The 22,500-nt window shown below is 45.8% G+C and overlaps 1 protein-coding gene across 5 annotated transcripts in view; it reads right to left on the bottom strand.

Annotated features, from left to right (window-relative positions):
- The window catches only part of LOC143299425 (plexin-A2-like), a 385,902-nt gene that overhangs the window by 194,073 nt on the left and 169,329 nt on the right, over positions 1 to 22,500 (bottom strand). For all 5 annotated transcript variants that reach the window (XM_076612611.1, XM_076612610.1, XM_076612609.1 and 2 more), the window contains 3 exons: positions 22,319 to 22,500; positions 18,038 to 18,226; positions 14,770 to 14,898 (listed from right to left, as the gene is read on the bottom strand). The exon at positions 22,319 to 22,500 is cut by the window's right edge and continues 587 nt beyond it. In XM_076612611.1, coding sequence (XP_076468726.1) covers positions 14,770 to 14,898; positions 18,038 to 18,226; positions 22,319 to 22,500 — 500 coding nt within the window. The remainder of the gene's footprint in view (positions 1 to 14,769; positions 14,899 to 18,037; positions 18,227 to 22,318) is intronic.

Genomic DNA, 22,500 nt, shown 5'->3' with positions numbered 1-22,500 from the left:
CAAAGATCACCATCAAACACCAGTACACAGGACTCCTGTATAAATCCCAGCCTTCGCTTGTCCCCCTTGTCTCCTATAACTCTCCGCGCCTACTCTGTACTGGACGAGGAAACTGCGGACATAGAGAGAGAGAGGGGGGGGAGGGGGGAGAGTGAGAGTGAGAGACAGACAGACAGACAGACAGAGAGAGAAGGCGTGAGGGGGACAACAGAGAGGGAAACAGAGAGAGAGAGAGACGGGATAGGACAGAGAGAGAGAGAGAGAGAGAGAGACGGGGTGGGAGTGAGAGAGAGAGACAGACAGACAGACAGACAGAGAGAGAAGGCGTGAGGGGGACAACAGAGAGGGAAACAGAGAGAGAGAGAGACGGGATAGGACAGAGAGAGAGAGAGAGAGAGAGAGAGAGGGGTGGGAGTGAGAGAGAGAGACAGACAGACAGACAGACAGAGAGAGAAGGCGTGAGGGGGACAACAGAGAGGGAAACAGAGAGAGAGAGAGACGGGATAGGACAGAGAGAGAGAGAGAGAGAGAGAGACGGGGTGGGGGGGGTGAAGGAGACGCAGAGAGTGAGAGACAGAGAGAGACACAGAGAGACGGGGGGTGGCGTGCGTGCCTATGTGCGTGCGCGTGCGCGTGCGCGTGTGTGCTATTGTGTTTTCAAGTGTGTGTAAACAGAGAGAGAGCAAGACGGAGACAGAATTTGAGACAGAAACAAGGAGACAGACACAGAGAGAGAGAAACAACTGCGGCAAAAACTATGTTAAAAACAAATAAAACAAACACAAAAAGCCTACAACAAAAGCAGAAAAATCCCAAGAATGTGCAAATACATTTCTCAGCAGTGTGTGCCTTGTGAGAAATCTGGAAGTAACTTTACACTTAGCTAACAGAAAAAAAGAGAAAAAAAGAAAGAAAGAAGAAAGAAAGAGAAAGAAGAAGAAGAAGAAGAAGAAGAAGAAGAAGAAGAAGAAGAAGAAGAAGAAGAAGAAGAACAACAACAACAACAACAACAACAACAACAACAACAACAACAACAACAACAACAACAACAACAACAACAAGACGAAGAAGAAGAAGAAAGGATACCCACAAAAGAATCCAAAGCAGAAGTAAAACAAACAGATTAAACCAAAACAAGCTAGAACCAAGCTCACCTTAAAAAATGTATAAATATCCGAAGAAAAATTCCTCCCTTAGAATGCTGGAATGCTTCTCTTTTCTTCCCACGATTCGTACTTTTTGCCCGAACAGCATCGCCACACACACACACACACACACACACACACACACACACACACACACATACACACTGTACAAACACGCACAACGCACAAGTCAAGCACACACACACACACACACACACACACACCACACACACACACACACACACACACACACACACACACACACACAGAGTCAGTATGTACACAGTGTATTTTTAACCCGCACGGTAATAGCTCCTTGGCAATTAGCTGGAGAACGTCTCCTGTGACGGAACCCAGAGATAATGGAGCGATTATCTTTCAAGGCTCTGCCATTAGCTACGACAGTCAGGGAAAGGGTTAGGAGGGGATGTGGGGGGAGGGTGGGGGTGGGGGGAGGGGCGGTGGAGGGAATAGCGGGTAAAAGAGAAGTGGTGATGAGAAAAATGGAAGGCTGGCGGAGGAAGGATGCGGAGCTAAAACCAAGTAAAAGAGGGAGGGATGAGAGACAGAACACAGAGGGGAGACAGAGACAGACAGAGACAGAACACAGAGGGGAGACAGAGACAGACAGAGACAGAACACAGAGGGGAGACAGAGACAGAACACAGAGGGGAGACAGAGACAGAACACAGAGGGGAGACAGAGACAGAACACAGAGGGGAGACAGAGACAGACAGAGACAGGACACAGAGGGGAGACAGAGACAGAACACAGAGGGGAGACAGAGACAGAACACAGAGGAGAGACAGAGACAGAACACAGAGGGGAGACAGAGACAGAACACAGAGGGGAGACAGAGACAGAACACAGAGGGGAGACAGAGACAGACAGAGACAGAACACAGAGGGGAGACAGAGACAGACAGAGACAGGACACAGAGGGGAGACAGAGACAGACAGAGACAGAACACAGAGGGGAGACAGAGACAGAACACAGAGGGGAGACAGAGACAGACAGAGACAGAACACACAGGGGAGACAGAGACAGAACACAGAGGGGAGACAGAGACAGACAGAGACAGAACACAGAGGGGAGACAGAGACAGACAGAGACAGAACACAGAGGGGAGACAGAGAGACAGACAGAGACAGAACACAGAGGGGAGACAGAGAGACAGATATAGACAGACAGAGACAGAACACAGAGGGGAGACAGAGAGACAGATATAGACAGACAGAGACAGAACACAGAGGGGAGACAGAGACAGACAGAGACAGAACACAGAGGGGAGACAGAGAGACAGATATAGACAGACAGAGACAGAACACAGAGGGGAGACAGAGAGACAGATATAGACAGACAGAGACAGAACACAGAGGGGAGACAGAGAGACAGATATAGACAGACAGACACAGAACACAGAGGGGAGACAGAGACAGACAGAGACAGAACACAGAGGGGAGACAGAGAGACAGATATAGACAGACAGAGACAGAACACAGAGGGGAGACAGAGAGACAGATATAGACAGACAGAGACAGAACACAGAGGGGTGACGGAGAGACAGACAGAGACAGAACACAGAGGAGAGACAGAGAGACAGATATAGACAGACAGAGACAGAACACAGAAGAGAGAGAGGGAAACAGAGAGACTGACAGACAGAGGCAGAGACAGAGACCGACAGACAGAACATAGAGGAGAGAGATACAGACATACACACAGAGACAGACACACAGACAAACATACAAACAGAAAAGACAGATAAACATATAGCGTCAGACAAAATCAGACTGTCAGAAAGAGGCTGATACATTGACACAGACAGAGAGAAAGGGGTATTCGATACCAGATAGACCAACCGAGAGACAGAGAGTTCTAAACGAAGACAAGAGACAGAGAGACAGAAAGGAGAAAGAGGGAGAGAGAGAGAGGTAGGGGAGGGGGGAAGAGAGGGAAGGATGGAGGGAGAGAGTTGGGCAGAAGAAATGTGCAGGTTGCCTTGTCCTGAGAAAGAATGGATGGAAACGGTTCTTTTTCTTCTTTTTTTTCAGGAAAGAAGAAAAAAAGGGGGTGAGGGAAGGGGGAGAACAAAGATTACGGGAATAAAGGAAGGACGGAGGGAAGAATGTTGAAGCCCCCTCGGAAAAAAACAACAACCTTGAGGTAAAGAGACATTTAAGTCTCGTTAACCGATCCGTAAAGCATGTCAACCTTAATCTGGCACCTTACAGAAAGAACAGAAATGAAAAGAAGAAAAAAACGAATAAGAAAAAAAAAAGAAAAGAAATGAAAAACAAAAGTAAAGAAAGATTAAGGAAGAAAAGACAACATAAAAAAAACCCACATGAAAACAAAGAAAAGAAACAGGACAGACATAAAACGAACAAAAACCAGAAAAGAAGGAATGAACGAAATAGGATAAATAATGGGAACAACAAAAAAGTACAAATGAAAGAACAGAAAGAAACAACCAAATAATAAAAAAAAATAAAATAGAAAGAATATCGCGCAAGCATAATGAGCAAAACCCGATCAAGGGATAAAGAGAGAAGAAGAAGAAGAGGAGGAGGAGGAGGAGGGGGGGGAAGAAGAAGAAGAAGAAGAAGAGATAAATTCTGTATTAATGAAACAGCCGGCATAGGCCGGGAGGAGGCACGGCCATCAAATATCCAGCAGAAAATATGCAGGTTCAGCGTTCTTTGCATCAAACTGTCATAAATCAGTTATGCTCAGCCCTCCCCAAAACAGGACAAACAAAAAAAAAAAAACAACCAAAAAACAACAAATAATGAAAATTATAATAAAATATAAAATGAAACAAAATAAAAACGCGTTCTGCTTACAACTTCCTATTCCATGTCCATGTGATTGAAGAGTAACTGATGTGTAGAGGTGGAGGAGGTGGTGGTGGTGGAAGAGAGAGAGGAGGGGGGATATGAGGGGAAAGGAAAGAAAAGGGAAAAGGAAAAAAAGAAAAAAGAAGAATCTTGATTAAGAAGAAGAAAGGCAAAAAGGAATAGGAGAAGGAAAGAAAAAAAAAGAGGAGAACCGGGGGGGGGGGGGGGAGGGAGAGGGATGGAGGAGGAAGACAAGGAAGGGGTGGGGGAGGGGAGGGTACACATAAAAAGCAGGAGCAGGGGCAGGAGAAAAACGAGAAGGAGAAGGAGAGCGTTAACAACGACAAAAACACACATGGAAGACACAACACAGGAGACACATGATCTCCCCCCCCCTCCCCTCCCCCCACAACCCCCCACCCACCCCCAGTATTGACACAAGCCATTCCATCACCACAACAACCCGCTGTTTCCAACAACGAGACCCAGTAGACTCACTCATCAGGCAACAAAAAAAAGGGGGGTTCAGATAAATTTCATCTTGTCCACGTTTCTGGGAGAACGTGACTGACATGACAAGCGTTCGTTGGTTCGTTCCAATGCGAGCGGATCTTGTGTGTTGCCATTTTGCAACAACATCCAGCGCTGTCTTTGACTTCCACTGTTCACGCTTCCAAGTATCCTCGCTAGTCGATCATTGTCTTTGATCATTATCAACGGGAAGGAAGGAAAGAAGGAAGGAAGGAAGGGACTTGAGGAAACAGACATATCATAGACAGGGCATCACACACACACACACACACACACACACACACACACACGTCCCCAACCTCACTAGCCCCTCCCAACAAACACCTCCCACACCACACACCCCGCATACACACACACCGGCACACACACACACACACACACACACACACACACACACACCACGCACACAACAACAGGGTGTTGATGCTGGGCAGGTGTATATATATCTTGAACAGATCCCATGAAGGGTTCCGCTGTTGGCACAAGAGCCAGCGGGTAGTATTTGACATTTCCTGCGAACCCTGCACGTCTGTGAGCATAGGGCAGGGCCGGGCCTGGCCGATAGACAGATGCTTAGTGTGGCGTGTGGAGCATGGTTTCATTCAATGAGTAACTGAGTGGCTCAAGTCTTGAGCATCGCATCTCTTCTCTTTGTCGGTGTCTGATGTGCCCATCCCTTCTTTGTGTTTGGTGTGTCTGTCTTTGAAGAGGTGTGTGTGTGTGTGCGTGCGCGCGCGCGCGCGCGTGTGTGTGTGTGTGTGTGTGTGTGTGTGTGTGTGTGTGTGTGCTGGTGCTCTCCACCCAACTAAAGAAAACTAACCAAGAAGTTTTGTAGTTTTGCTGAATAAATGATGAATGAATGAGAGAATGCGGGGGCAGGCTAGAGAAAGAAAGAAAAATAAAGAGAGGGAGAGAGAGAGAGAGAGAGAGAGAGAGAGAGAGAGAGAGAGACCCTGACTGACAGACTGACTCAGACAATAGCCAGCAACAGAACGGCATTTCGCGAGGCTCACTGACAAAAACCTGCCCACGAAACAAGACTGACAACCTTCAAACAGCACCTTCCAAACCACCCCCTCCACGCACTCACACACACACACACAAAGAACTACCCTCCAAAACGAAAACATCTCAGCACAAACACGCTGTCTATCCCTGCCCCACCCCGGCAAACGAAAGAGAAGAAGGCTCACAGCCAACCATGCCATACCAAGAGCTTCTCAAGTGAAAAACAAAACACTGTGAAAACGAAAAACAAAATCCAGAAAACCCCGAACTCCTAAAAAAAAAAAAAATAAAAAAAACAACAACACACACACACACACAAACAAAAACCCAGAAACAACAGAAACAAAAATATTCCAACACAAAAACGCAACAACAAAAAAAGGAAAGAAAGAAGCACAGAACAAAATAATGAAACAAAAAGAAAACAATATAAAATAAAACAAAAACAAAACTGAACACCTCAGGCATGTAGGAAACAGCTTATCCCTGTCAGTGTTGTCCTCGCATCTTTTCCGTTTAGCCCCTCTCACCCCTTTATATTAGTGGAGCTGGCACGCAGGGTCCTATCTGATCATACAGCCCCCACAGCTGAGGAGACCTGCCCAAAGTTGTTCCCCTGTCAGAACAGCTCCTGGCCCAGGTGAATTGATGGTCTGCTGGGTGGGGAGGTGTACATACATGAAGGAAAGGAAGAGTGGATGCTATCAGGAGAGGGAAGAAGCTGAACGCGGGGTAGGAGAGAGAGAGAAAGGGAGGGGGGGATAGACAGAGAGATTGAGATAGATAAATACTGCACGGAGGCACCGCTGAGATGTAGTATGCAGGTTAATGGGGAAAAACACCCCAACAGAGGGAGAAGAAATCCGTGTTCACGTGGGAGATTATTTTGAGTATTTTAAAGAACCAGACAGATTATATAGATTATATATGTATTTAATTATGCAGACAGAAACAAAGAGAGTAAAGCAGACACCACAGTGATAGCCAAAGAGTTATGCTTAAAAGACAGAAAAAAGGAGGTTAGAAAAAGAGCTTAACAAACAGACTCAGAGACAGAAATCAAAACGTAAAACAAAATTGCATGCAAAAATGCGTGGAAAAAACTGATCAAAAGAGTGGGGTAGAGAAAGTAAGAAAGTGAGAGAAAAGAGAGACTGTGAGAAAAAGATACAGAGAAGCAGCCCGAGAGAAAGAGAGAGAGAGAGAGAGAGAGCAGAGAGAGAGAGAGAGAGCAGAGAAGAGGTGAAGGGACAACAAAAACAAACCTTCATGGTTTAATCAACCCTCACAGTAAAATGAAATAAAATAAGATAAAATAAAACAGCCCAGAAGCAAATAACGAAAGACATAATGTCATAATAAAGAAAGAAAGAAAAAAAGAAAGAAGAAAAACACATACAATGATGAATTTCCGCCCGTTCCCCCACTAACTCATCCCACGATCTATATCGGACATGACAAGGTCAACACGGGGGGGCCAAGAGAGGGAACCCGGACCCAAAGCGAGAATGGGAGCCGCTGGAAGCTAAATCAATGCCAAACTGGATTCGCCACCCACCCAAAACCCCTACACACACTGACACGGCGAATCCGACCGAACAAGCCAACATTCCATTCATCACGACCACTTTCCAATATTCTGGAAGGACCAGGGGAACTCGTTCCATCTAAACTGCCTGCCTCTCTCTGTGTCTATCTGTCTGTCTGTCTCTCCCTCTGTATGTCTGTATGTCCTTCCTGTTGCTCAAAAGCTCGCTTCTTGTCGCTCTCTTCGCTCGCTGAACAAAGACTGCATGTGCAAAGATCTGGGGATTTAAAGAAGCATTCAACATGTGATCACTCAAGAACAAGGAGGACGTGAATATAGGAAACGACCAAACCCAGCAATGTCTTACATGATAACCATACACCACAGCAGAATATCACACGTGGTTGTAACTACATACACGTGTGATTAAAAGAGACTGTTATGAACGTTCAGGTTCCAACTAAGCTTAAATACTCACAAATTCAACGCAGCTTTACTTTATCAAATTCAATACTTCTCTCAAGGTTAGCAAAACCTTTTCACTTCCCAAAAACCAAAGCGAGCGAGCGTGCGAGCAAACGCACACACACACACACACACACACACACACACACGCCCTGCACCGCGGTACAAAACCGTAACTCAAAGAGCCCCCAGACAAGAAGCGCGCACACACACACACACACACACACACACACACACCAGAGAGACAGACAGACAGAGTCAGAAAGCATGGCTGTACATTTTTCTGGAATAAACTGAGCTCTTTATGTCCAGGGTTTCCATAACACAATTATGCATAATGTATCCCCAGTTCCTCTTCTACCACAGGGTCAGCACAAAATGTTCCTGGTGGGACGTTCCCGTTCCTTTTCAGCAAGGAAACTGGAAACCTTGACAGATTAATTTTTCCCCTAGGCTTTGCCTCGGTATGCATAACCTGAAAAGGAGAATTATGCACACACGCACACACACACACACACACACACACACACACACACACACACGACACAAAACAAAACATTTACAGCCAGAAAAATAGAGATAAATGATACACAGTTAAACCAAGCACCCTCCCTTTGCTCATTCTATTATCAGATATATTATCTGGAAATCCATAACAAACAAAAAAAGAAAAGAAAAAGAAAAGTAAAAGAAAGAAAAAAAAGACATCCAGCTCAATCAATACGAAGTTGATTCTGTCCCCCGCTCCCCTGACCAAGCCAGGCATTCCATTCATCACACCCAGGTCCAATCACTTTTCTGGGAAGGAACCCAACCCTCAATCTTAGCAAGCAGGCTGGTCGCTCGTTCCCCTGTTCAGCAGCCCTCTTGCTGCTCTTTGCTGGCTGAATGTTAAAAAAAACAATAAAAAAATAAAAAATCAAACAAATGCACTTGTTGAGATTAGAATCAGCAATCTCCGTGACTTTTGTGGGTTTTTTTTTAAGCTGTCAACTCCGTGATTTGCCTCGTTAACCCTTTAATGACTGCTGACTAATGTGCTCGTCAGAGAAGGATCGTCATTTCACTGACATTAAGATTGAAATTACAGGTCAGGATGTCAGTCACCTTTCTCTTTGTGGACTCCTTCCTCTTGGTAAAGCAGTACCTTTGTGCAGTAAAATCAGTTATATGTTATATACTAAAGGTACGCGGACAGTAGGAAAGGAGTTAAAACTGATGCCACACTGATCTCATTTCACCAAGATTCAGCAGTCAAGGGGTTAATGATGAACCCAGTGACCACAGCTACAAACGGCTGAACCGTGTGGAAGTGTCAGTCAGCCTGAGCTTCCTTTAATTTGGCTGGGAACATACTCCGCCTTCGCCTTAAACCCGAGAAGATGTGGGCACTGGTTAGTGTCAACTCTCAGGTTGTGCTGGCATGGATAGTGGTCTTGAACAGAAATATATGAAGACAATCAGATGAAGCCAAGCAATAAATTACGTTGAGAGCAAAATGCTAATCAATCTTCACTCTCAGAGCGAAACCAGAAAATCTGGATGGAGTCATATTAGTTCCTCCGCCACAGTCTCAAAACAAACAACTACAGAGAAACGTTAAAGAAAAGCACTGGTCTAAAAATCGGAGACATAGAGAATATTTCGACAACACATAGACACAGAGATCCCAACCCTGACTCATTCCACAAGTAAAAATAAAATCCATACAGACATCTAGCTCAATCAAAATGGAGCTGAATCCATCCTCCACCTCTACCTCCACACACACACACACACACACACACACACACACACACACACACAAAATTAGGACAAAAATCCTACACGTTGATTCACAGTCCGGACAAGGCAGCGTTCCATTCATCACCAACCAGTTCCAATATGTTTTGTGGCACAGAGAGAGAGAGAGAGACAGACACACAGACAGACACAGACAGAGAGACAAAGAGAGACAGTGAGAGAGAGACAGAGACAGAGAGAGAGAGAGGGAGAGAGAGAGAGAACCCAGGAAATTTAATGTGATGGTCGCCGGTCTGTCCACATGACATCACTGATCACAGAGAGAGAGAGAGTGGGAGCGAGTGAGACACAGAGAGAAACAGAGACAGAGAGAAAAAGAGACACAATGAGAGAGAGAGAGAGATACACAGATACACAGAGAGAAAACCCAGGAAATTTAATGTATAAAAGCCGGCAGTCTGTCCACATGAGATCACCGATCAGAGAGAGAGAGAGGGGGAAAAGAGAGGGGGGGGGAGGGAACGAGAGAGACAGACAGAGACAGTGAGGGAGGGGCGGGGAGGGAGAGAGAGGGGGGAAGGGGGAGGGGAAGAAAAGGGGCGCGAGACCGAGAGAGAGCGAGAGAGAGAGAGAGAAGAGAGAGAGACAGAGAGCGAACAGTCAGCTCACTCACTCCATCTCACAACTGCCCTGTTGCTGCCGCTGCTGCTCTCTTCTTTTCTTCTCTCACAGCGGAACCAGCTCCATCTCTGGGCAAAACTGGAGGGGGATCTTGACAGGTTCATTTCATCTTTTTCCACTTGTCGTCTCCCTTTGAATGGATGTGTAGGAGCGCGTGCAGAAGATGCAGATGTAGTGCGACGTGGGAGTGGGGTGGGTGGGGGTGGAGAGGTTAGTGGGTGGAAAGGGGAAGGAGGGAGTAGGAAGAAGGAGAGAGACAGACACACACACAGACACACAGACACACAAAGACAGACAGACAGAGAAACAGAAAATGAAGATGGGAGAAAGGAGTGGGGACGATGATGGACGAAAAAAGGACGAGGGAGAGAGAGGCAGTGAGACACACACACACACACACACACACACACACACACACACACACACACACACACAGACAGAGAGAGAGAGAGAGAGAGAGAGAGCGACAATGATATACAAAGATTGAATGACAGATAACATGCTTGAGTGAAGAGCGTGAGAAAGTCTATATTCCTGTGTGAATCAATTATTACGTTCAGCACAGATTTGCAGTTGGATAATAACTTTTTGTTTGTTTGTATCGTTTGCCACTCCTGTTTCTGCTTTTGTTTTTATCAGTTTGTTGTTTTGTTGTCGTTTTCAATTGTTAACCGATTTTTTTAGCTGAAACAGCGCAACATACGTACTGTTAGAATGTATGCTGGCGATGAAATGCCATTCATTTGACTTTTCTTTTTCAGTATCACGTTTGTTAAAAATAAATAAAGTTTTTAACCGGTCTCCCAACTTAATTTGAACTGTCTGCTTGTGTAACTGCTACACTAAGTGGAATTTGAAAAAAACAATATGTGAATTGTTTTTAGGGTGTTCTGGGTTGAACTTGCCATCGATCGATGTCGGCTGGGCAAAATGACATGAACTGAAATGAACTGAACTGTAGAAGGAACTTTCCTAAACATTAAACAGCTCAAAACTTTAGGGCCACAAAAGACACTCGCAGACAGGAAAATAAGAATTTTTTTTTAAGTAAGGGGGGTGCGGGGTGGGGGGAGTGGGAGGTGGCGCTACATTGACGAGCTCTTCCCAAGGAAAGCATCCTGGATTTCACATGAGGTATCTTCTGGGACAAAATGAAATGGAATACAATACAATGCCACACAGAGAATGACAGAGACAGGCAGACAGACGGACAGACAAAAAGAGGGAAAGGCAGAGAGACAGAGGGAGATACAGACAGAGAGGGAGAAGGAACAGAGACAGAGACAGATACTTAAACCGATGCAGAGTTCAGCGTAAGAAAAACAAATTTAAAAAAACAAAAAACAAAAAACATAAGACAGGTGCTAAATTCAAAACTTCCGCCATCACATCAGAATGAAAAGCTTCCTCCCCCACCCCCACCCTCACCCTCAAGCATCAATGCTTCACTCTCTAAACCTGACCGTCCTTTTGACAAGACAGTGAACTCCAGCCTCTATGCTGGGTTAGTGTGTGGAATCCAACAGTGAGGGACATGAACAGTTTTATAAATATCCATTATCGCGTGGTGGAGGACGTGGCTGTGTGTGGTAGCACACACCAACTTCGGGGTGGGGGCCGGAACTTGGGCAACTTGGACTCCACAAACCCGCCCTCCATAAATCTCGACTGTCTGGCAAGTGGACAGCTTCAAGGGCTCCCCCCCACCCCCCTAGCGTCTTGTATGTCTCCTGCTGCTGCTGCTAGAATCTCTCTCCCCTCTCCACAATAGATGTGACGAAAGAATAACAAGTTGGTTTCTTTTCTCTCTCTCTCTCTCTCTCTCTCTCTCTCTTCTTTTATTTAGGTAGTTGCGTTTTCTTTCCGAGAACTCCTGCCGAGACGTGAGAAGAGAAAGAGAGGACTGAAGGAGAGGACAGAAGCTGAGGGATGTATTCAATGAGGGAGGGGAGGGGGCGGGGCACAGACTGAGAGATGCATTCAACGCATGTCGCTTACAGCGAGAGGCAAGAGGCACACGAAGACAGTGAAGAGAAACGAGAGCTCCACAAGACAGGACAGGCAGGCAGAACACGCGTTGGAAAATACTGAAGGTACGACACTGGGAGCGTTACTGTTGGGTGACAGCAACACACTGAGGGAACGAGGGTTCAGGGTCAACACAAACTGCTGGGAGTTTCTTTGTGCGTGTGTATAGGTGGGGGTTGGGGTGGGGGAGGGAGGCACGTTAGAAACCGCGTGAGATACCCAGTACCTGTCCGTACAGGAAAAGGCACAGACATACGTAGACATGTACAGACAAAACAATAAAACCAATATATGCGTGAACACTGATTACATTTACCAACAAAACGTCTGCCCTTTGTTTCAGAAGAAAGACTACGCCAAAGTGAGGATGGAACTAAAGGAATTCCAAGTAATGACCCACCATAAAATCAGAACGTATCCAAAATTCATCACACACAAACAAAAAGAATATGGACACAGACTCGTGCATTGACATCAGAACGAAGTTGTGATGGCAGTTAATGACCTGACCTTCCAGCATACCCCATATTACGCTGAACGTGAAGTGAAAACAAACAAAAAACAATAACTGTTTTAATGTATACATTACATCACGAGTGAAGTGAATCAGTGCGTAAAATATAATCACCATATTTTGTCAACACCGTTATCAACGATATCCACGACCGCAACACCGACGACTATGTCAATGATCTTTTTTTTTCCCCCAAACAGATGGGCAGTCTTGCTACAGTCGGCCGTTTCGGGTTTCGTTTCTAAACACACTGACTGCCTCGTTACAGCCAGACATTTATTTAAACGCCTCACATCAGACAGGAATCTGTAAAGTTGGTCAGAGAACCGGCAACAATTATCGCCTTGTGTTACTGGGCCGAGGGGGAGAAAAGAAGACACTGTTGTATTTCGGGGGTAGGAGAAAAAAAATGTATGGGGAACACTTCAACCAAAAAGCCCATACCTGTGTATGTATAGGCCTTTTGCCTCAACCAGCGGCTGTGCTTTGGCACCAGTCTCACTCTTAGTCCCTGTCAATTATTCCTCCGGCGTCTGCCCCTCACAACCATTTGGCTGTAATGAGTACACGTTCATGAATCCGGTTTAGCTTTGTAACAACGAGAAGGGTATATAGTAGGGCCGGGTATGTTGCCGAATCGCTTTTGAAAGAGAGCTGGCGAATTATTATGAAAAAAAAGGAAGGATACCATCTTCCCCCCTACCAGTGCCCCTCAAGCTGGAACTGGCGCCGAGGGTCGACGGAGGGGAGCAAACACTTGACAGTATCGCGCTGTATCTAGACAGCCTGTGTTTGCCATCAAAATCCATCCCTCCTTCTCTTTGTACTCACTCCCTCCCGCCTATCTCCTCCTGTTTGCTTTTTTCTCTCCCCACTCGTGTTCCTCTTCTGGCAAAACACAGGCTGGAGTGTGGGGATGGGGGTGGGGTGTGTGTTGGGGGGCGGGAGGGGGGGGGCCATGGGGGGTGGCGTGAGTCAGCCAAGGAAAGCCCGGGAGAAAAGGAAGCCTCACGCTGAAGTCATGAAACAGGACTCTGGGCCCCCAGACTCTCTTGATGTCCCCACCACGGGGAACGTTACCCCTCATCTGGCAATCGTCGTCCTGAAGGCTTCACCCTCTTCTTCTTCTTCTTCTTCTTCTGGAACTGGTCTCTCCCGCCCGCCAAAATAAAACCCAGAAAGAGGAGAAAATGGGGGGATGAACGGGTGCGATGTTGGAGAGAGGGAGAGAGAGAGGGGGAGAGACAGATGGAGAGAGAGCGGGAGAGACAGACAGACAAACAGATAGACAAACACACACAGACACAGACACACACACAAACAAGCCCTTTCTCCACCTCCATCCCTACCCATCGCCCTCCTAACCCCAGGCCCCCCAAAGCTCCTCACACAACACATCCCGTCCATATTACCACGACGACACAGCCCGCTTTGTGCCTTTTAATTAAAAACGCTCAGAGAACAGACATACAGAAAGGCAGGCAGGCAAGCAGGCAGGCAAACAGCTATGCAGACTGACAGACATACAGCCATGCAGGCAGACAGACAGACACACAACCATGCAGGCAGGCGGACAGACAGGTAGAGAGAGACAGCTCCTGTGTCAGTCGTGTTCGTGCCAGCTATGACTGACTGACCCAGTGAACCCGCATCGGCCACGTTTCTAATCAGCCAGGAGTTGAGAGTGAGGGGGAGGGGGGGGACAGCTTTTGATGGTCTCTTTCCTCCACCCCCACCCCCCCACCCCCCCAACATCCTTCTTTGAAAACCACCCCCACCACATCCACCCCATGCTCTCCCCTCCCTTCCCTCCATCCTCTACCCCTCTCGTGTGTCAAGCTACCTCCTTTCTGTGTGTCTGTCTTTTTTTTCTCTCTCTTGACTTCCTTCTCAATTCCGGCTCTGTTATTTCGCTTCTCCTCTCTTAAAGTTCAAAACTCCAACTTCTCTCTCTCTCTCTCTCTCTCTCTCTCTCTCTCTCTCTCTCTCTCTCTCTCTCTCTCTCTCTCTCTCTCAATCAACCCTTTCATTATCATTTCAACTGCATATACTGACTGAAAAACAATCAAAAGAAGAAAAAAAAAACAGCAATCGCAGTAATGACAGAGCACAGCATCCACAAAAATCCCCCCTCCCTCTCTCTGTCTCTCTCTTTCTCTCTCTCTAACACACACACACAGAGCTACACACACACACACACACACACACACACACACACACACACACGAACCAGACCCACAGAAAAGAAAGAGACAAAACAACACACAACACACAATGATAACTCACCCTGGTGTCCGTCATGACATAGATGTGTTCCCGCTCCTCGTCGAACAGAAGGTCCTTCTTCACAGCGCGGTTCGCCTGCACGCGCACACTCTCGTAGATGTTCGCTTTGGACTGGGACTCCAACGATACCTGCAATCCCCAAGTTTCCACTATAACTTTCGGTTTCGGTTTGTTTTCCACTTTCACTTTCGGTTTCAAACAGGCGTTCAATTATCAGACTGATCCACATATATCTCAGTGTCTATGTGATATAATCTAATATAATAATCTATCTTATCTATCTTATATAATCATTTATTTCATCTGTCTAATGTAATCATCTATCTGATCAATCTGTCTATAGATCTATTAATGAATACACCACTTCTGCAGAAAAAAAGCAGGGTGAAAAAAGTGTAGATTCATGACCTGCGCAGAAATCCTAATGCGCGTTCAGAGCTTAGCTTCCGCCAGAACAGAGAGGGGGTGGATGGGGTGAGGGGGGTGCGATTCTCAAACAGACAGACTGTCGATAAATGAATTCACTAAGGTGCCGACACTCACAACAACAAAATCATGAGTGACAGTCTGGTTGGATCTGTAGGTGACTGATATTAGTGATAATGCTGAGAGAACGTGAGAGGTGAGCAAAAGAAAAACATGTACATGTCAACTCTCTCTCTCTCTCTCACGCCCACCCTCCCTAACACACACACACACACACACACACACACACACACACACACACACATAATGAACATCAACATTGCATATATAAAGGCCCATATCTACATTTGGCAAACATGCACCCGCACGTGAACAATGATATACACCCTTGACGCACACCAGACAGATACATGGAGAATATGCAGCTATTTGCACAAGCCAGCATACACCCATCCCCCTTCCTCTTTCATCACCCTCCCTTGCACGCACACAGACACACATACACACAGACACACACACGCGCGCGCGCGCGCGCGCGCGCAACATGCTTCTCGATAACCATTTGGTCACATCATGGAATCCCCCTCAGTCTTGTTGCCGTGACGTAGTGGTTAATGTCACCTACTAACTACCGGCGGATCAGTGAGGTTCGAACATCGGGGAACATTGCGGGAATTATCAGCAGAATTGTTGAAGGAAAACAAGAGAAGGGAATTCAGTCTATGAATGAAATTTGAAAATTAAAAAAATAAAATCTTAGAAAATTTGAAAAATTCAGAGGTAAATCATTCTTTCATAAATATTGATATGAAGGTAAGACTGCATTGCAAACATCCACCGACCATCCAACCATTCACACCCACACACACACTGAGTAAGAGAGACAGAAAACACACACGCATACCCCCACATAGAGAAGGGGGAGGGGCAGCATACAAACACCAACAAACACACACAAAACACGCGAACTGGCAAGCGAGAGAAGAAAACTAGTGAAACACAGCGAACTGAAGCATGCTTAATCGGCAATAATAGTCAAACCCATCAGTCCGTCGTGTAAACAGAGGCAAAAACGAAATAAGGAAATATAAAATATAAAAAAAAGTTAATCTCCCGGTTTGTTGGCAAGACGTTTAACCGTTATTTCCCCTCCACACACACACACACACACACACACACACACACACATACACACACACAGAGGACCCGCAGCTAAGAGTCCCTCCCGTACCCCCCTTGATTGCTACACTTCTTTCCCTGCTCGTTCCGCCAGCTCCAATGGGAATCCCCCCCGGCCCCCTCTACCGATTGATTTCTCATCGATCTGCCCCGGGCCGGAAATTGGCGGCGGCAGAGGATTCTTTTTTCTTTCCTCCTTCTCTCTCTCTCTCTCTCTCTCTCTCTCCTCTCTCTCTCTCTCTCTCTCTTCTCTTCACTATCCCCCCCACTCCCCCCTGCTTCCTTTCTTCTCATTCTGGCATGGCCGGCGCCGCGTCGCGCGCACGAATTCGGGAGACCGCCCGTGCGGGTTGATGTTGTTTTTGTTGTCTGGGTGAGTGTTTGCGCAATCTGCCGGAGTTTGGGGGTAATTGGTTTTCTTCTTCCTGTTGTTGTTATTGTTTGGAGAGCGTGTACAGTTATTTAGCAACTAAACAAGAAAAAGAAAAAGAAACCCACAAAAACAACAACCTTGATTCCCGATTAAGGTTGACTTGGTGGTTGTCACTGATGATGGTTGTTTTGATTCAAGGAGGAAAAACACAAACTTGGCGCTGTTAATTGTGGATTCTTTGATTAAATCTGTTTCCAGGCAACAACAACAAATACTGTGTTAACTCCAAAGACAAAGTCAGCATGTCAGCGTTGTTGCTTGTTGAGTTTCAGTTTGTGTCAAAACGACTTTTTTTATGCTGCAACAGTCGTATTAACTGACAAAAGTGTAAATAAAACCAGTGTGATGACATGGGTATCTTAGCTGAGGATGATCCAGTTTCAATTTCTGTTTCATGAAGGTATCAAATTGTATGGACTGGTCCATATGGTGCACAAAATCTGTTAAAAAGATAGAAGAAAGAAAGAAAAGGGAAGGGAGGAGGATAGTGTGGGCAAGGAAGTCTGACCTAACTTTTAACTCAACGCGCTGGTTTACGCCTTGAGAATGAACGTGATCGTGGGCATCATTTTGATGACTACTGACAAAATCACTGTCTTCAGAATTATCATACTGTCATACCACATACACATACACTCGTTCTAATTAAGTGACCAGTGTCACATTGCTCGCAGTCTGTAGTGTTCAAGTTCCAATAACTCCGCCAACGCCGACATTGATTGCCGTTCCTTTAGCGTGCGTGTTTCGATGGGAGCGAGGAAAGGAGGATGCTGTTTCATCATTTTCATGATACAACTCAGTTCCATAGCAGATGTGAACTATTGTTTATCAACGTGTTGGACTGGAGTCCCTCTAAAACATCACCTAACGTGTTAACACACATCCAGTAGAAACCCTAAACGAACCCCTTACACTGATAGAAAACTTACTTTATTACACTTGTGTGTATGTAAGTGTGTGTGTGTGTGTGTGTGTGTGTGTGTGTGTGTGTGTGTGTGTGTGTGTGTGTGTGTGTGTGTGTGTGTGTGTGTTTAGTCCTTTTCTGTGTGTGTTCTTTGTATTATGAAAAAAGACATTTAAGAAGAAGTGTTCTGGCCGTAAATCTCAATGACAATTAAAAAATAATAATAATAAATAAATAAATAAACAAGCAAATGATATACAAATAAAAACCCTCAACGAAGCCTCCACAAAGCAGCAGACAAGAGACAACACCACCACCACACTGACCTTGATGACGCTGCCATTGGTGGTGCCGACGAAGGCGACAGTGTACTCCTCCGTGGTGGACACGGCGATGGCCGACACGTTGGTCCCTGCAGGGAAGGCCAGGGCCGCGTCGCTGACGATGGGGTCCGACCCCCCGATGGGCTGGTTCAAATCCAGCTCCCCGCAGTAGTCGTCTGTGATGACGGGTTGCTGGAAGAAAGAAGGCAGTAGGCTGGGGTTGGTGATCTGGACGGTGGGTTGTATTTTCTGTTTGGTCGTTTTATAGGCCCAACACTCAGCTTTTTTTCACACACTGACATAAGTTTACAGTTGGACAGAGGATTCTATTTTATGTTAGTTCATTTCTGACGGTGGGTTATATTTTCTGTTCATTCTATAGGCCCAACACTCAGCTTAATGTCACAGACTGACATCAGTTTACAGTCGGACAGTGGATTCTATTTTATGTTAGTTCATTTTACAGGCCCAACACTCAGCTTATATCACAGATTGACATAAGTTTACAGTTGGACAGTGGATTCTGTTTTATGTTAGTTCATTTCATAGGCCAAACACTCAGCTTATATCACACATTGGCATAAGTTTACGATTGGGCCAACAGCAAAGTGAGAGCCGTATTATCAATGGTTTCTCTATTGCAATGGGAAATAATTTACGGTTTATTCTTTTGTGAAAGACTATGACTTTCAAATTTGGAGGTGGAGGCAAAATTGCACTGGCTCTTAGAGCTGCAGTCTTGGGGGCTAGTTGGCCTTTGGAGACCATCCCAACGCCGACTGTCCAAAAACCCTCTTGGCCGAGAGAGTGGAGATGTAACTTGGGCAAGACGTCCTCCAAAGTAATTAAATTCTAGCCCAGACAGAGCAGTCACCTCCTCTGCTGTTCTGATGGTCATAGTCGAACACGACTATCATACATATATCATATGTTATTACATCTTACAGTAAAAGTTAATGATGGCGTCGTGCTGCAAGCTATGAGCTGTTTTCTTGCAGATCGCTTGTTGCTATGTGTCATCATGTCTAATTTAATCAAAAGAGCAAAAGATAGTGTACTTGTGTGCTGATCATTATTATCTGGCTTCACGTTGTAGCCTTTCGACTTCCTGTGAATAACAACGGGTAAGATATTTCAGTTAATACTTTTTGGTGTTCCATGCATCTGTTTATCTCTTTTTGTTCGAGTTACATAACTAGAAGGATCCGTAAAAACAAAACATTTGAGGAATACAATAATCAATGTATTAGAGTGCCGTGTAGCAGGCATGTTTCATGTATATGAAGTTTCACTTGAGTGAGATTATTTTACTTACAAACAGGTATGTAGCGAATCATATGTATTACCTTGCTAGGTGTGTGTCATTTTGCAGGGCATGATGCGTTGTCGATGATGACATTTTTGTTGATAGAAAAAACATTCATTTTTTAACACACTTCCACAGGAGGCAATGGCCTGTAAATCCAGTCAGCCAACCTTCAAACCTCTCTCTCTCTCTCTCTCTCTCTCTCTCTCTCTCTCTCTCTGTCCACACATACCCTCACTCTCTCGCCCTCTCCTTGCTGGTAACGACAACAAAATATCAAACTGTCAAAAGTGTCAAAGTATCAAGTGTCTCTCTCTCTCAGTTTCCCCAGCTTTCTGTCTCATGTTTCCCAGTGCCCTTTTCTCTTTCTCCGTTCTGACGTTCACCCTCCTTCCCCACTTTGATCGGCAAATAAAACCCACAACCTTTGAACAGGAGCGCACAAACACATTTCTAAGTTCTCCGTCTTCTGGTTCTGCAATGAGTCACAGGCGTGACCAGACTTAAGTTTCTGAGAAACAGAAATACACATCAAAACCTACGAGCCTGGTTTGGTCTTTGTTACGGGTTTATTTCTCTGCGTGACGTGTAGTTATTGAGTTTGTTCGCCTTGGTTTGTTCTACCGTTTGGCTACCGTTTTTGTTGATGTTGATGTTGTTGATGTTGATTATAAGACCAAAATGGATGTGTCTGTGATCAATTTATGCTTCAATGTCATCCTAGAGAGTAGGTCTATGTAAAATATAAATGGATTATTATGATGAATATTTATTTTGGACTGAATTAGACTTGCGTTCCACCACTCCACGTCACCACAAGAGCAACCTGACACCACGGTGAAGACCTGAAACCACAATCGATTTTTCTCCGAGAGATAAGAAGGAATTGTGTCACTGCTGCTTCTCCGCTTACTACGTACATCGTGTACGCTGCTGACATCATACACACAGTATTGTATACATACACTTTCGACTTCCCTATCGACAATGACAAAAAAGCTGTAAAAATCGATTGGTTGTTAAGCTGTCTGGAGCACGTGCGGGTCTCATTCCTTTGCCGAGCATGAAGATGCTTGTTTTTTTGTTGGTTTGTGTGTGTGTGTGTGTGTGTGTGTGTGTGTGTGTGTGTGTGTTTATTTGTTTTTATCATGCAGCAGAGGGAGTGAGGGTGCCGATAGCTGGGAGGGGGAGGGAGGGTGGCGGGGGGGAGACGTGGCCTTCTGGCGTGGATGCGGGGCTGCTGCTGCTGCAACCTGAAGGATGCGTGCCGTGTTGTCGGTTCAGAGCGTTGGGATATTAGTATGCAGGTCAATAGTTCAGACACCAGTATGTCAATAGTTCAGAGATCAGTATGCAGGTCAATAGTTCAGACACCAGTATGTCAATAGTTCAGAGATCAGTATGCAGGTCAATAGTTCATATATCAGTAAGCAAACCAATAGTTCAGAGCCGGGATACAGAGAAGCTGGGATTCTAGGTATGAATATGGATGGGGGTAGGTGGTCGTGGGCGGGGTGTCGCGGGGGGGGGGGGTAATTTTCTTTACTGTGATGCGCGTGTTAGCTGTACAGCTTGATCGATTGATGATTGTGTGTTGTGGTCTTGTTCTGTCTCTTGCCTTTCTCCCTTGAGTGTGTGACTCTTCAGAGCCAGAGTGAAGGGACTGGTTATGGGGTTCTGGCTATCCACGTGGAGGGGGGGTGGGGTGGGGGGTGGGGGGGGCGTTTTCTTTCTTCTATAGGGATGCTAACTGTTCAGCTTGATCACTCAATCATTGTATGTGTGTGAGTGCGTGTGAGTGAGGGAGTGAGTGTGTGTGTGTGCGTGTGTGTGTGTGCGCGCGCGCGCGCGTGTGTGTGTGCAGAGCGGGAATGCATACATGCAGTGGATAGATCGGGGAAGAAGTGACTTTCTTATTTTTGCAGTTTATATCCTGATCAATATTGTACAGTATGTGTGCATCGCTCCTTCTCCTGTTACAGCCTTGCTCTAAGGAACATTCTTCTAACGCAGCGACGATGTTAGTTTTTCAATAATCTTTTCGAAGTGTTGTTTTATCAATGGTCTGTTTCTGTTCCGGCTCCCTTTGCCCTGAACATCTGGTCATGTTCTGAATCATGTGTGTGGTGGATTCGCGCATCCGCGTGCACTGCACTGTCAGCGGACCTCAAAACATTTGCCTCCACCATTACGATTTTTCTTTCATTTATAAGCGTTTGTGTCAGTGTGACCGTTCTCGTCGTACGCTATGTCATGTTGATGTGATCATTACTGTGAAGAAATTAATGGGCGGTTGGGCAGATACTACAAATCAATAGATTAACAATCATCGTCCATCATAATCATCATCTATCATTTACCATCGTTGTCATCATCCACTGCCATAATCAATCATAACCTTCATCTATTATTCACCATGACCTTCAACGGCTATCTTCATCCATCGATCATCGCCACCCACCCAGCCACAAGTATCATCATCATCATCGTTGTCATTAACACCATCTATCAATCATCAACCGATATCGTTGTTGTTGCGCAAAAACAAACAAAACAAAACAACAGTCCTCCTCCTCCTCCTCCTCATCATCATCATCACCATTACAATCATCATCATCATCATCATCATCATTATTACAATCACCATCACCTCATCCCCCTCATCATCATCATCTTTATCATCATCACAACCACCACCACCATCACCACCATCATCAGCATCATCACCATCACCTTCATCATGACCATTACAATCATCATTATCACCAACATCATCACAACCATCACCATCATCACCATCATCAGCATCAGCATCATCAATACCATCACCATCATCATCATCACCATGACCATCATTATCGCCACCATCATCACCACCAACATCATCATCATCACCACCATCACCACCACCATCACCATCATCACCACCACCACCATCGCCCAACCCATCCCAAGGTGGCCCAGGACAGCGCACTGACCTTGATCTGCAGACAGCGGGAGGGCTTCATGGCGATGTGGTCGGGCCCCGTGTTGCCCGTGCCGCTGAAGCACTGCTGGATGTTCACCGTGAACTTCTTCCGCACCAGCCGCATGGGGTACACGCACAGAGCCGCCTCCCCGGTCGGGTAGGGCGAGGAGTCGTGGCCCTTGGAGAAGACGG

Source organism: Babylonia areolata, chromosome 25 (assembly GCF_041734735.1).
Source record: "Babylonia areolata isolate BAREFJ2019XMU chromosome 25, ASM4173473v1, whole genome shotgun sequence".
Lineage (NCBI taxonomy): Eukaryota > Metazoa > Mollusca > Gastropoda > Neogastropoda > Buccinidae > Babylonia > Babylonia areolata.
The sequence above is the reverse complement of the archived record's forward strand: the minus strand, read 5'-3'. Positions and strand labels throughout refer to the sequence as shown.